At 37.0% G+C, this 14,363-nt stretch overlaps 1 protein-coding gene across 1 annotated transcript in view; it reads left to right on the top strand.

The window, feature by feature from the left end:
- The window catches only part of CPNE8 (copine 8), a 106,552-nt gene that overhangs the window by 34,168 nt on the left and 58,021 nt on the right, over positions 1-14,363 (top strand). Inside the window, exons 5-7 of the mRNA XM_054208209.1 lie at positions 1,267-1,306; positions 4,340-4,416; positions 13,887-13,950. Of these exons, the coding sequence (XP_054064184.1) occupies positions 1,267-1,306; positions 4,340-4,416; positions 13,887-13,950 (181 nt within the window). The remainder of the gene's footprint in view (positions 1-1,266; positions 1,307-4,339; positions 4,417-13,886; positions 13,951-14,363) is intronic.

The following is a 14,363-nucleotide window of genomic DNA, read 5'->3' as shown; positions in this document are numbered from 1 at the left end:
CTTTAGAAGGCTTCCTTTTTTAAATTCCTCAGTGAAATTCTGTAGTGCTGTTGGCCAAAGTTATTTTTCAAAGAAAGAAACTCCTCATAGGATTCATATTTTTGCAACAAAAAAGAAAGCTGCCGGTATATCTCTGACTTTTTTGGTGTTCTGATAAATGAGCACGAGCCCCCTCCCAAACCGTACAGCCACCAGAGTCTCAGGCTCCTTTCTGTTCCTATTTCATCATTTGTAACTGACTTTGCCAGTGAAGTAGTTCTTTGTTTTAGCTGTGTAGCCAGCCCTCAGGTCAAATTACCAGTTGTGTTTTTCTGTTCAATTTCATCAGACAGTATGCAATTACGTTTTTTAAAACAAACAAACAAAAAACCCAACAAAACCCCAAACCCCTGGTGTTAGTGATTTCTATAGTCCTTTCTTTGTTTACAAATATGCTTCTGAAACTTTGACTGTGCTGCACCACATCCGGCTACGTTATGGTATTCCCGTCCTCCTGACCTGTGATCTGGTCCACGGTGCATCCCACCAACCAGCTGTGGCAGCACAACCAAAGGGACAGGGTACCACGCGGTGGGAGTGGAAACAGGCAGGGGAGGCTGAGGCGGGTGTTAAGGATACATTTTCAGTTTAGTTACTGGTATTGAATCCGAATGTAGGGTTTGATAAAAATGTTCATATGGGTTATCTGATGAAGATGGACGACTATGGAAGTACAGCAATCAGTAATCCCCCAAGAATTTCGGAGAGTACTTTTTTTTTTTAAATATGACTTCATAGTGGAAGGGAAACAATGGCATTTTCTAGCTGGAGAAAGAACAAGATTATGATAAGCTGAAAAGAACAAGTCAAATTCTTGCTAGAAGCGATTTAGTTTATTGTCAGTTATTTCTATATAATTAGTCAAATGACTGAAAAATTACCTAAGAAAATAATTCACAATTTAGTTTGTTTTCCAAGATTAACTTTTAATTTTTGTTCTGGTGTTTGGCAGCTTTCATAGTTCAAACAGGAATATCAGAATGATTTCTTTTAGTAGCCTGCACTTTACTGGAAACTATTTCATTTCAAATAGTTAGTGAACGGTAATCCTGTAATCTGTGGTCATTCCATTCGCCTTCTTTACTGGTGAGACTTCATGAATCTGTTTGTGTAAATTTCACACATTGAAATAGGTGAAAGATTGTTTGATTTTTGGTTCTTTACATTGTCGTCAGATCTGTCATCTGGCAACTCTGATATAACTTTCTTTTTTTTTTTTTTTTAAAGCTATGATGTTGACTCAAAGAGTCCTAATCTATCCAAACATGTAAGTTTTTCCTCGCTATTATACGTTCTTGTGCTGAAATGCTAACACTTTCTTAAATATGTTTACTTTCTTTTGACTGTAAGTAATACCAGATGCATAGAGACAAAACCAGTGATTGTGCTGTGGTTAATAACATATATAATGCTCATGAGTATAATTTTAATGGGACATTCCTCCTCTAAAGAGCATATTTAAGCACACATGTATACCTTTTCAGATACGTCATGTGCTGCGTTTTGTTGATAGTTCTTTGGGTTCTAAAAATTGTGAACGTGATTTGATTGTGTCACATTTAATATTAGTAGAAACCTTTTATGCTCGTGTTGTCTTGAAGTGGAAGGGACTCAATAATAACTTTGAAATTTAGAGATGCAAGAGTAGAATTCAGAGGCTTCTGAGGGAACTTTTTAAATAAATACAGGAAGGTTTTTTGTAGAGAATCTCTTAAGAGTCTGGAGCAAAGGAAAAGGGAATAATGGAAGGAATGTTGTGTGTTTGTGCTTCATGGTAAAAAGATAAGACTTTTAGCCATTGATCTCCAGTTAGATCCTCCCTGTAAAGATTTAAAGCCCCTGACAAGCTGTTCTCTATCTCTGTCATCATGGAAAGGTGGTCTGAATAACTGCAATGAAAATGGAAGTCTTCCCTATAGTGTCTTCAACAAGGATAAAGCCTCATCCTGGGCATCTGCTCAAGATGGTTTGCACTTCTGTAGTAACTAGTTTATACGAATTCTTTTCTTTTTTTTCCCCGAAACATACTTCTTTGTACAAAAAACTCATATTAAACTTTCAAGAAAAAAGATAAGACACAAGATAAGTTATTCACTATGAAAGTGCAAAGAAAGATATATGCAACTATATAGCCTACATCTCATTGTTTGGTTACTGGAACAGGAGTTGAAGGTTTGAGTATCTTGCTGAACCCATGGGAAAAAAAGGACAAACCAATGAGAAAACAAACCAATGTTCCTTTGAAGACTATTCAAGTAGATCTTGAATTACATATGTGCCTGTTACATTCTAACTGGTACAGGCTAAGCATACTCAGATGCACTAGGTCCTGTTTTTTAAACGGTGCCAATTTCCTGGAATCTTCCGTTGTGGAGGGAAACTTTATTCTTTAGGCAGTAACATTAATATTGGAAATATCTATTTCCCCCCATTGTCTTTAAGAGGACATCTGTACAGATTGGTGCAGACTTGGTATCTGTGCTGAAGACATCCAAACTCTGTCATATAATATTACGCACACGAAGAAGATGTCTCTGAGAACCCTGTGAGAGGTGGTAGCTAGAAATGGCTGTTTTACCTATAGCAATTTATTTCCATCGTTTCCCAAGTGCTTTGGATTGTTCCTTTTGCTGCCAGGTTCCTGTGTCTCTTTGCCATAGCTCTTAAGAATTTGGGCAGTGAGTAGGTAGGAAGTGAGCAGAGCTTTGCTCGTATCCATGCAGTGGGAGCTTGGTGTGTCGGAAAAACGTTAGGCTGGTAGCATTTGCATGGCTAGACTGCTCATGAGTCATAGTCACCTTGTGTGGAAAACAAGATCTTCCCTGTTCCTTAAAAAAAAAAAAAAAAAAAAAAAGGCTGTTGACCCATTCCTTTGGAAATACTGGGCAGCATTTAACAGTTGACCAGTTTGGGGCATGAAGAAAGAGTCAGCCTGAAGAATTTCAATTTCAGTGACTCAGTTTTGGCAAAACGAGAAGCAAATGAAGCACGTTTTATAATGGATGTATGAAGTAACCAGACTAGACAGTGCTGCCATTGTAGCTGACTGTAATAATGTTTATAAAACTGGCTACCTGAAATCAGACTTCTGTGTTCATGGTAACTTCCTGATTTAAGAAAAAAACCACAGAGTAATGAACAATTGTCATTAATAACAAGCTGTGGAACTAATAGGAATTAATCATAGAAACTCCACCAAAAAAAAAAAAAAGAAAATTGTGGAATACGGGATTTCAGTGTAGAAAATGATGTTACTTTAGAATAAGTCACGCCTGATGTTTTTAAAAATTAATGAGGAGCTGAGTATTTTCAGATGAATTTTAGCCATTTTAAAGACTTAATCTATATGGAAGTGCCTCAGTGACAGATCAGTTAAAGGACGTAGTTAAAAAATGTGGGTTTTGCAGGGTTATTTTCCTCTTCACTGGGATTAGTTCTCGGATCCAATTCGCTGTACGGACCCATAACTAACCCAGCTCAGAGATGGGAAGGAGTGGCCTGGGCTGACAGAAGAGTCAGAACTGCTTGTACAGATATTCGCTACTATATACCATATCATAAAGCTATGGTTTGCTGTATAGGAAATATAGCGTTTCAATTCTCATTACTGTTTGTGAACAAATCTCACAAATTTATCCTTACCGCTGCTGCCCGCGATGCTGGGAAGAGCAGTGCTAGCAAGCTCTTATCACTTGCAAGATATGGAGCGTGACTGCAGAATAAATTTTTTTTCAATACTCGTACAACAGGTTGAAAATCTATTCATATTTTTATACCACGTATGTTACAGGGAGACATAATATGAAAATTAGCTGATTTTTAGTGATACAGTTAAATTATAAAACGCAAAAATAAAGTCTCATTAAAGCAATCCAGGATGCTCGTACAGGTCCTGCACAGACTTGAATTTCTGCCAACATAATTAACTTCTAAGAAATTAATAGAATAAGTGTAGAATCTCTTGATAAAAGAGAAATTTATTAAAATGCTCCAGTTAAAGAAGGTAAAGAAACAGTCGTGTTTCTAAGGCTTTTAATTTTTTTCCATCTGTTTCTCTTTTGTTGACGAAAAAGGCAATATAAAAACAGTAAGTGGAGTGCATTAGAGTTACTTCTGTAAACGAGACCCAGTGTTATGTAAAATATGTAGTAGCAAGTCTGTTTTATGATTCATTTTGCATAATTATTATTAAGGTGCGTTCTACAGCATGTGTTCTACAATAGTGAACAGCCCAGATAAATGGGAAACTGAATTTCAATGTGAAATATGAGTTCTGAGGTTTTATGTTACTGCTTTTCAGGATTTTTTGGGACAGATGTTTTGTACGCTGGGAGAAATAGTTGGATCACAGGGGAGCAGACTTGAAAAATCAATTGTGTAAGTATGTCGTTCTTGAATGTAGGATGAATACGTGCTGCTTCATGAGGTGAGATTGTGGGGGTTTTTTTGCTGTGAGGTATCTTGACAGACATGGCTTCTAAGAGAGAATAAATTGTTAGGTACAAAAGAAGTCTTTCTTTATAGACTATAATAATTTAAGTTTCAATTTGGACAATTAGCAAAGGAATTGACTCATCCAAAATTTTTTTCGACTTCATCACGTCTTGCATTAGAAATAGTTGGAATATAGTTATCTTAAAAATGTTTTTCTTTCTAGTTCGCAAATTAACACATCATAAATCTTTATTGCCTTTTGTTCAAGCATCAAGGAAGAAAACCCTCACTGTTTCAAAACAAAACATTCCTACTTGTATTTCTATTGTTCTCAATAATACAATTCCCAAACAACGAGGCAGTCCAGAGTGTCAAATATTTTCTATTTACCCTACTAAATTTATCAAAAACTTTCTTATGATCAACGTATTTTTCTCCCACTGAGAGGATTTTGATGTTTGCAAACCATTGTTCATACAGATGTACAGATATTTAAAATACAAATTATGTGAACAATCTTCGTTGTCTATTCCTAAGTAATCTTTGAGTAGTTGAAAATATTTCACCATTTTTATCTAAATATATGCTACAAGTTCACATATGACATTAAAAGCAATCATTTAAAGGTATAGCTGGACATTTCATGGGATGGTAATATCTTTTGATTTGGAATTTTTGTGGGCGTTTTGTTGTTTGGTTTGGGTTTTTTTTTCCCTTTAATAGTAACTGCACTGTAGTGAATGTTCACGAATTGGTTACTCTTGTTTGATGTTTGTTCTTGTCCCATTTTACTGGGTTCATTATAAGTAATACACCAGGGTTACTTCATTTACCTTTCTTCATCACTGATTTCCTTATAAGCGCAGTTTTCCAGCTTAGCAAGCCTTGCATTATTCTGGGCCAAACTTTGTTGAAAACAGCACACAGGGCACAGGTTCTGACTTTGTATTCAAATAACAAGAACCAGGATCTGGATGAACTACAGCAATTTGCAAAATCAGGATGTAGGTATTATTTTAGTATAGTTGCAAAGACAAGAAAACTCCCTAATCAAGTTATATTAATGATGCTTTATTAATCTGAGGTAAAATTCTTAAGAAATATGTTCCTAGCCATGCATTTTGTTCTATGTATATATTTGATGTAATTAACCATTTCTGTTACTCAGATGACCCTTTTATATCTATCTTTAGCAGTTTATATGGTTTATACACTACTTATCTTTTCGTGTACATAGCTCGTGTCCTGTATCTACCTTAAACATTAGTTTAAGTAGTAGCTTTGAAGTCATGTGAGAAATCTCAGAAGTCAGTATTTTGTTATCAGTGTCCAAAATATACCAATGGTAGCCTTTTCCCCTAGATTTTATTAGAGGATTTTTTTTCTTGTTTATGTAAAGAAATTAATGTCACTGATAAAATAATTTAAAAAAGCATTTCTCTGGTTTGTATCACATAGCATGGTAATGTTCTGTAGAGGTGGCCCTAAACTTTTCATCGTGGTGAAAACAGTGGCCGGCTTCAAGGAGACCCGCATGTGATAGCTGTAATTTACTCTTTCAGGAGCTTTGAAGTGTTGGGCTATCGTGCTAAAAACTCTTCTCCATACTTGAATCCAATTAAATTCTTAAATTTTTACAATTACAATGCAAGCATAAACCTGGAAAAGCATCTGAAGTTTCCTATTTCCATGCCAAAAATAATTTCAGGTTGTCTCTAGAACTGTTTCTCGATGAAATAACAGTTCAGAACAGACCATTTAAATTGATAAACCAATGTAGATCGTTTTCCTTTAATTTAATCTAAGGGTCCTTGTGAAAACTTGAAAATAAAGTCAAAGAAATATTTCTCTTACAAAAGTTATGGTAAACTTTCTTAAATTATATTGTAAGTTAGAAAATATTTTAATGGAATTCAGTCTACTTGAATGTCTGAGATTTATGCAAACCTGAAACAAATCCTTTTGAATCATAAATGTCAGGGGCTGGCTAGCACTGCATCGTGGGGAGGCATTCCTGTAATTATGCCATTCCAGCCCATTAGCCTTGACTAAGTTCTGTCTGTAAATGTCTTACTTCCAATCATTCAGGTTTTGTACAAAAGCAAATTTCAGTCATTCAGCAGGACTCGTTGATCGTATAGTTCATGCTGAAAAGTTGAGTAACATGAAAAAACTTTGAAAAGTCTTTGCAAGACACTTTGACTTAGTGTTTTATCAAAATAAGCCTTTGATTTAGTTTCCCTATTTTATAGCCAACTGCAGATTATTCAAATGGATTTGTAACAAATGTAAGCTGTTAGTTCTCTTGCTGAATTCCATGAGTGCCGTGATCATTACTGCTGCAACATCCTTTGACATTATGATTCATATTCTCTTTAATATTCAGAATTGAGGTCAGCAATAAATGCATTTTTACTGAATTTTGAGGTGTTCTAAATATAGTTCAGTCACCTGATCGCTGTATTTACAGACTCAGTCTTTATGACAAGTCCCTAGTAATCCTCTCTGCCCGCCCCCCCAACCTCTCCTGCGCTCCTCACCCTCCCTCTCCAAGGACTACATCAGTATTTTTAAATCTGGGACTTAATTGTCCTATACATAAACGGTTCTATTAATATCACTACATGTTCTGTATTATTTCCCTTCTCTGGATGGGTGGGACTGTGCACACTGGGAACTACTTCATTTTATGGGTAAATAAATTCTTCAACTCTGCAGGTGAGGAAGGTCTCACTATCTGCAGCTTAATTCAGGAAAACTCTTACGAACACACTGTTTAAACTTAAACGCATCTATGCGCACAGTAACATAATATATGCTAGAAGTAATACTACTTTGCTGTATCACTTCCTTAAATAACTTGAAAAACTGCAGAAAAAGTTTCTGTCATCACTTTCTGTTGTGATCAAAGTTTGCAGATGAACCTTAACTTTTAAGATGTCCTTCAATTTCAGTAGCTAATCACTAGTTGTCTGCAATAAAATATTGTATAAAACTTGACACTAAAAAAGGTAAAAAAAAAAAAAAAAAAAAAAAAAAACACAAACCAAAAAAAACCCCAAAAAACCAAAACAAAACCAAACCCAGGATTGTTTGCTTATAGACGTGTTTAATGTCTCTTAATATTCAAATAATAATTCAATTGACAATACTGCATGTCTTCCATTCCTGACGGTATTTACTGCTTTGAATCTACCACTCTCTTTACTAAGTCAAGTCCACGTTCACATAAATAGAATGTTCTTTATGATCTGTCACTTGAGAACAGAGAGTTTTTTTCGCTTCACAGTATTTCTGAAGTTGATTAACATTTTGCCTTTTCTGTTCTCTGCCAATGCATGTACAAAGAAGAGAATGCCCAGTGCTGTGTTAGTCCCAATCAGCTACTCTACTGAAGTAGCACTTTTGTACTTAAGCAGCTTGAGAAGCTTGAATTCCATTCTCTGATTGGCATTCAAGTAAGATCTGTCATTCTTTTGAAATGAAAATTAGACTTGAAGCTTAAACTTCAGATGTATCTACTTTGGACACTTACAAAAGCTTCATGAGATTCAGGACTCCATGGCTTCCATGAGCTGGCCAACTCAAAGTCAGATTGTATAGCACCAGGGAAAGTTCCCTTATGAAGTCTACCATGACTTGTGGCCTACAGGAAGGACAGGGAGGGACTCTTTATAAGGGAGTGTAATGATAGGACACAGGGTAACGGTTTCAAACTGAAAGAGGGTAGATTAGATTGGATATCAGGAAGAAATTCTTTACTGTGAGGGTGGTGACCACTGGAACAAGATGCCCAGAGAAGCTGTGGATGCCCCATCCGTGGAAGTGTTCAAGGCCAGGCTGGATGAGGCTTTGAGCAACCTGGTCTAGTGGGAGATGTCCCTGCCCATGGCAGGGGGGCTGGAAATAGATGGTCTTTAAGGTCCCTTACAACCCGAACCATTCTATGATTCATGAAAGGATACTCTTGTCCTTCATCAAAGTGAAGGTAAAACATCTCAAATGTAGAGGGTCACCGTTGCACTGGTCTGTCAAGCAGGCTGAAACATACCTTCCTACTAACCTTCATGGTGAGTGCAAAAGTGGAAATATACACCCGCATTTTTCTTTTTCACCTTCCTGACAGGCGTGGCCTGCGGTTTCATTGGTCTTACAAGGACCAGCTGGTTACACCTCTGAGGCATGAACCTAATAGTATTTGGTCCTTGCAGTTATGAGGCGGTCTCCTGAACCTGCCTCTCTGTTTCTGACACCATTAAGGGCTTTGAATTCGATGCAGTCTGTTGCAGAAGAAGTCTTGCTGCCAGTATGGTGGTGCACTACCTTGTTATCCCTGTGACTACGGGCCGTTTTGTTCAAGAGCATACTTTAGTGTTGCGCTTTATTTTACAGACTGGCCAGGTACAGAGGTGAGCATTTTTTTCTGGGTAATTTCTCTTGACAAATAAATCTAGTGATACAAAGCAGATGAAATGAAGAATCTGACATTTTAACAGTAGTGCTTACTCTCTTTACCTGTTGGGTTATTAGATTCATTAAATGCCTTCTCAAGACAAGCTCCACGTGTAAGACTTACTCAGACTTGCCTTGCATGCCCCAGTGGTATTAGCGTGAAAGGGTGAGGTGCAGAGGTATCTACTTCCAGAAATGACACAGCTTTAATTTGCTCTCAAGAGAGCATCACCTTCGCAGACGTTATTCAGAATTAGATATCTGCATGCTCTGTCTTCCTAGAGAGAAGATGCTAGCCACATTTGTAACTCTGAGCAATGCTTCTTTCAGGATCTACTAAGTGCATTCCTGTAGGGATTCCCTTTAATGAGGAGGCAGAGCCCTTACAAAGCTTAATGAGCATTCTATGCTAGTTATTCACGTCTGAGTGCCATTGCCTGCTAATGAGGCTGTACTGGAGCCAGCTGGCCTATTTTGGGAAGTTCTTTCTCCTGTCATCTTGCTGTGAACATTATTGATAGAAAAACATCTGAACCCTGGAACTGGGACTTCCTGTATATTTGTCCTATCCTCTTATCTGTGGTTGTGACTGCCCGGAGGGCTAGGTTCTGTAAATTCAGGGATAAGACTAAATTTTCCAATGATCTGAAAAATGTTCCATCCTTTGCCTTGTTGCAGTGTCAGGTTGCAAAAGTGGGGGCTCTGTTTAACCACTCAGGTTTGAATTCCCGGATAAATTGTCATTTTTCTCTGACTTTTTCACTAACTCTGGAAAGGTCCTCCTTTCAATCCTTGTTAAAGCCTGAGTGGTCTTCAGAGTGTCCTTTCAAACTTCTCTGGGTGCTGCAGATGTGGAGTCGCAGTTGTGGAATCCTTTCTTCTAAGGAGACAGTAACTACTCCTCAAGACTGTATCTTGTCTAGAGACATGCAGGTATTGTTGAGGATCTTCCATTTGATGATGGTTTTCTGTTCAGTTCCTCTAACAGTCAAATTATTTGCTCCCTCAAATACTGTCCAAAAAGAGGTGGTCCCTGTAGAACACCTACAGGTTCTGGGCTCTTAAACCAGTAGGACCCACTGAAACATAGATCTTCCTCACACTTTACCTTCCTTTATTCAGTTTGCACCCTATTCACACTGAGACTGGCACATTTTTCTATATCTGAGTGTCAGATAACTCGCACCGAGTGGTGGAGTTGACAGTGATTATGCAATACAGATTGACTTCTTGTTACTCCACAAACCCTGATCTATAACCGTTTGCAGAGAAACTTACCCTGAGAAATTGGTTGCCTGAACATAAATTCTGCATTGTCACTTCAGCGCTATTGAACCAATACCGGCTCTTCTGTAAAGCTGAAGAAGATGAGCAGTGGCACTGCATTCTGGATTTAAACAGGTGGAACTCTTACATGCTTGTTTCAGGGTAATATTTGTCAGCACTCCCCTGGCAATTGGAAGGACTGATCTGTAACGCTGAAACTCGAAGTAATGTGTTTTCATAAAGAGATAAGACCATCTTGAAATTATTTTGTTATTTTCTCACATGGCGTTATTGCCAGTTAAAGGTGTTTCTATTTGGCTGATCTTTGACCACTGAAGTTTTTGTCAGGGTGTTGACTTTGCATTTAAAGGTTTTTTTTTTTTCTTAATGAATGGTTTGTAAGGGAATATGTAAGAGAACAAAGTCTTTAGTGTCTGCAAGTTGTCCAGTACTTTTTTTTCATGCTTGTAGTGTCAAGACAAGCATACAAAGTTCGTATTTAATAGCATCACAAACTGTAGAGGTCATTTGGTAGAGTTTTTAGTTCCTGAATAATGAGAACTTTTTGTTCTGTAGAGAAATTCTGTACTAATCTCGATTAAGCATTTCACCTCTTTGCCAGCTATCACAGTAATATTATCCTTTTACAAGGCACGTGTCCTTGAGAACCTTGATGATACATCAAGCGAAAGCATACCACAAGTTCTTTCAGGTATGACTATACTACATGTACTTTTTACATCTACTCAAAAAATCAAGAATTCTTTTTTTTTTTTTTTTTTTTTTTTTTCCCCCCTGGCATACCGCCCCAGATATCTTCAGGGGATTGCCTCTCCAGTTTCCCCCATTCTTCAGAGTGATGATTCCAGACACATGTATCTCTTGGGGCTGGGCATCCCTTGGACATCATGTTCATAAAATGAAACGAAGCACATCTTTGCATAAATGTCTTCATGTGCAAATCTCAGTTTGAGACAGGCAGGCGTTGACTGCCATGTGTTACAGCTGCAAGCAGGGTGGCACAAAGTTCTCTATCAAATGGCAATTGTTTGGTGACCAGTTTGTGAGAAATGGGGCTTGCTTATCAACAGTTTACTTCAGGCCTCCAGCTCTTTTGGGGAAGAGGAGGCTCTTACTCTCCTCTGAGGTAATGAGTACCTAATTACTCTCTACAACTACTTGAAAGGACATTGTAGAGAGGTTGGTGCTGGTCTCTTCTCACAGGTAATTAGCGATAGAACAAGAGGGAATGGGTTCAAGCCGCAGCAGGGTAGGTTTAGGCTGGACATTAGGAAAAAATTCTTCACAGAAAGAGTGGTTAGGCACTGGAATAGGCTGCCCAGGGAGGTGGTGGAGTCACCATCCCTGGATGTGTTTAAGACTCATTTAGATGTGGTGTTAAGGGATATGGTGTGAGGGAGAACTTTGTAGAGTGGAGTTGATGGTTGGACTCGATGATCCCAAGGGTCTTTTCCAACCTAAATGATTCTGTGATTCTTCAGGAGGTGATCAGAGTTGTATTTTTCACAATCAAGCATCTGACCCAATAATCTTGTGGAAGTGACAAGTGGGATAAATCTATTTGACCTTTCATACCAAAAGAAATGTTTGATGCTTTTTTTTCAAGGTACTGCCTAGACTACACCTCCAGTATGTCCCTAATGGCACAGTTAACTGGGCTCAAATACTTCAGTAGGAAGCATTTTGGTTCAGGCAGTGGTAATTCTGATACCAGTGCTTTCTGTTTGAGTTGGCATAACCTACAGAATTGTGGTGCTGGGAATTTCTGGGTTTTTAGTCACACTTTAGAAATTTCTACTTTTTCCTTCCCTGTCAAAGCCGGGGTCATGGTCATTTGTTCCTTGAAACGTTTTACCATGGAAGGTCAACATCACCCTGATAACTAAGTTATCAGGGTGATAACTGCTGCTGTTACTACCAAGAAGTACTGTTCAAAAGAAAAACTGCAGTTTTTTCATCTTTTGAAAATCTGAAATTTTAATTTCAATATCCCTTTGCTATAGAGGCTAAAATGGGTAATTTTCGGTCTTGAGCTGTTGAAGGGTGACAGATTTAAACCCGTATGATATGAAGATGCTGATAAAACTGTGAATTGTACTGTGAAACACATGAAATGAACAGATTCTTTTCTTCTGTTATTGGAAGAAAATTCCCCTGTTTGGTCTTAAAGTATTGTGCTTTATAAGTCATACCACGTGAAATGGAGGAGTGCCATAAGTTTTGTATTTATTTAAATCATCATGTAAAATTTCATAACAAAAACTTGAGTGGTTTCCCAATACACTGTTTTCCTTGTGAAATTCAGACTTACCGTGTAGCACTGAGGTGGTGCAGGAGAGCAGCCATGTATATCTCTGCTTATGGGCAAATGACTGCAGCGGTACGGGAGCAGCATTCCCTGACGTATTCCTTATAAACTGAAACATCAACTTCCAAACAAGAGTTTCAGTGAGCTTGCCTAAATTTGCATCAGTATTTGCTCCTCTAGTCGTAATTTCTAAACTTTTATCTGCTTCTAAGAACTATTTTCCCATCCATTCTTTATTATACCACAGTCTTGCTAAACTTATTTAAAGTTGTAGAGCATTGTAAAAAAAAAAAAAAAAATCAAGAGGATTAAGGAAATTAATACGCAAAATAAGAACAACAGTAAATGTTTACATTAATGTTTTGTCATAACAGAAGAACAGGAGTGCCCTCTAGTTCTCCTAGAAAAACTTAAAAAATACAATCAATTTGAAAATATAACTTTATCTTAACGTCTTCTTGGAAAATAATTTTATTCAAACAATTATTTTCAAGAAAGATGTAAAGAAATAAAGAACTAGAAGTTAAATCAGCATAAGCGATAGCATTGTTTTGGAAAAAAAAAATATCTAGAAATAATTGCCAAGCTGTGTGCTAATGGACACAGTAATAGATGACATTAGGATATTGCAGAACTTCTCATTTATATTACAGCATCATACAAAAAGTTGCATCTCAGTATTTGTACTCCCGTCACCCGCGCCCCAAAAGGCTGCTGCGATTGAATACTATCAGTTTATGTGGGGCTTTTCTGTTCCTTGGTTTATTTTGTTTGTGGTTTTTTGTTTTTTTTTTATGCTAAAGTTCTGGTTTATGCTTTCTGGTGTTGCAACAGTATGGTTTTAATAGCTTTCTGGGTGCATTATAATTTATTTTGCAACTACTGTGTCTGATTATGGTGGTGAGGTTATTTTGTGTCTTCATAAACATTTCAGAATAAATATTGTAAAATAAGGCTGGTGTATCGTTTTAAATATATTTTAGGTATTTTGTGTAAGGAAAATTTTCAAAAGGATGCTTTTCACAGATCAGTAAGTTGTAGAATCATCTCTAAATAAAACATCAATGGGTAGGTGGAAAATAGAATTTGCGATACTTTCATTTCATCCCATTTAAACTTTTTATGCTTTTTCCTTTAAAATTGAAACTGATTTTTTTCTTGCTAGTTAGAATAAATATGCAACTCGTTTACTAATTCACTTAGGATAAACCAACTCTTTTTACACAGGACAAGTGACAAAAGGGAAACTGTATAGTATGCAATCAGTTTTGTGACTTGAAAGCTCACCTTGTGTGTATCCGTGTCACTTGTAACTGTCATAAATGATGCCAAGGAACTGGGGTGATGTAGCTGTATTTTCTTGCAGAGGAATTCCTGGGAAGAAATGCGGAACAGTCATAGTAACAGCAGAGGAACTGGGCTGCTGCCGAGTAAGTGCTTGTTTGTGCTTTTTGAAAAATAAAACGAAAATTATTTTGTGACTTACACTGCACCAGGTTGTCAAAGGTATAATATATAAATTTGCATTTTGTGATAAGTGTAAGAAGTTAGGATACTTCTTTCCCCATTAGTTACTCTTAGTTTTAGATAGTGGAAGCAGAAAACAGTATGAAGCATAAAGTTTTTGATTCTTAGATGAGTTTTAAATCTAGTCTTTATTTCTGTAAGTAATTAATGACATTTTAATATCTCAGTGTCTAATTTTTAACAAAGATCCATTTGTTTAAGCCATGGAATTACATTTCCATTATGGAATATTGGCTTACATGAACATCAAAGTAAAATTTTGGATTTTTAACCTTGTAATTAAAAAGTTTTATGCTAACTGTGATTCATATTACTT

The sequence above is a fragment of the Rissa tridactyla genome, chromosome 1 (assembly GCF_028500815.1).
Source record: "Rissa tridactyla isolate bRisTri1 chromosome 1, bRisTri1.patW.cur.20221130, whole genome shotgun sequence".
Lineage (NCBI taxonomy): Eukaryota > Metazoa > Chordata > Aves > Charadriiformes > Laridae > Rissa > Rissa tridactyla.
Note: the sequence above shows the minus strand (reverse complement) of the source record. Positions and strands in the feature narration are given on the sequence as shown.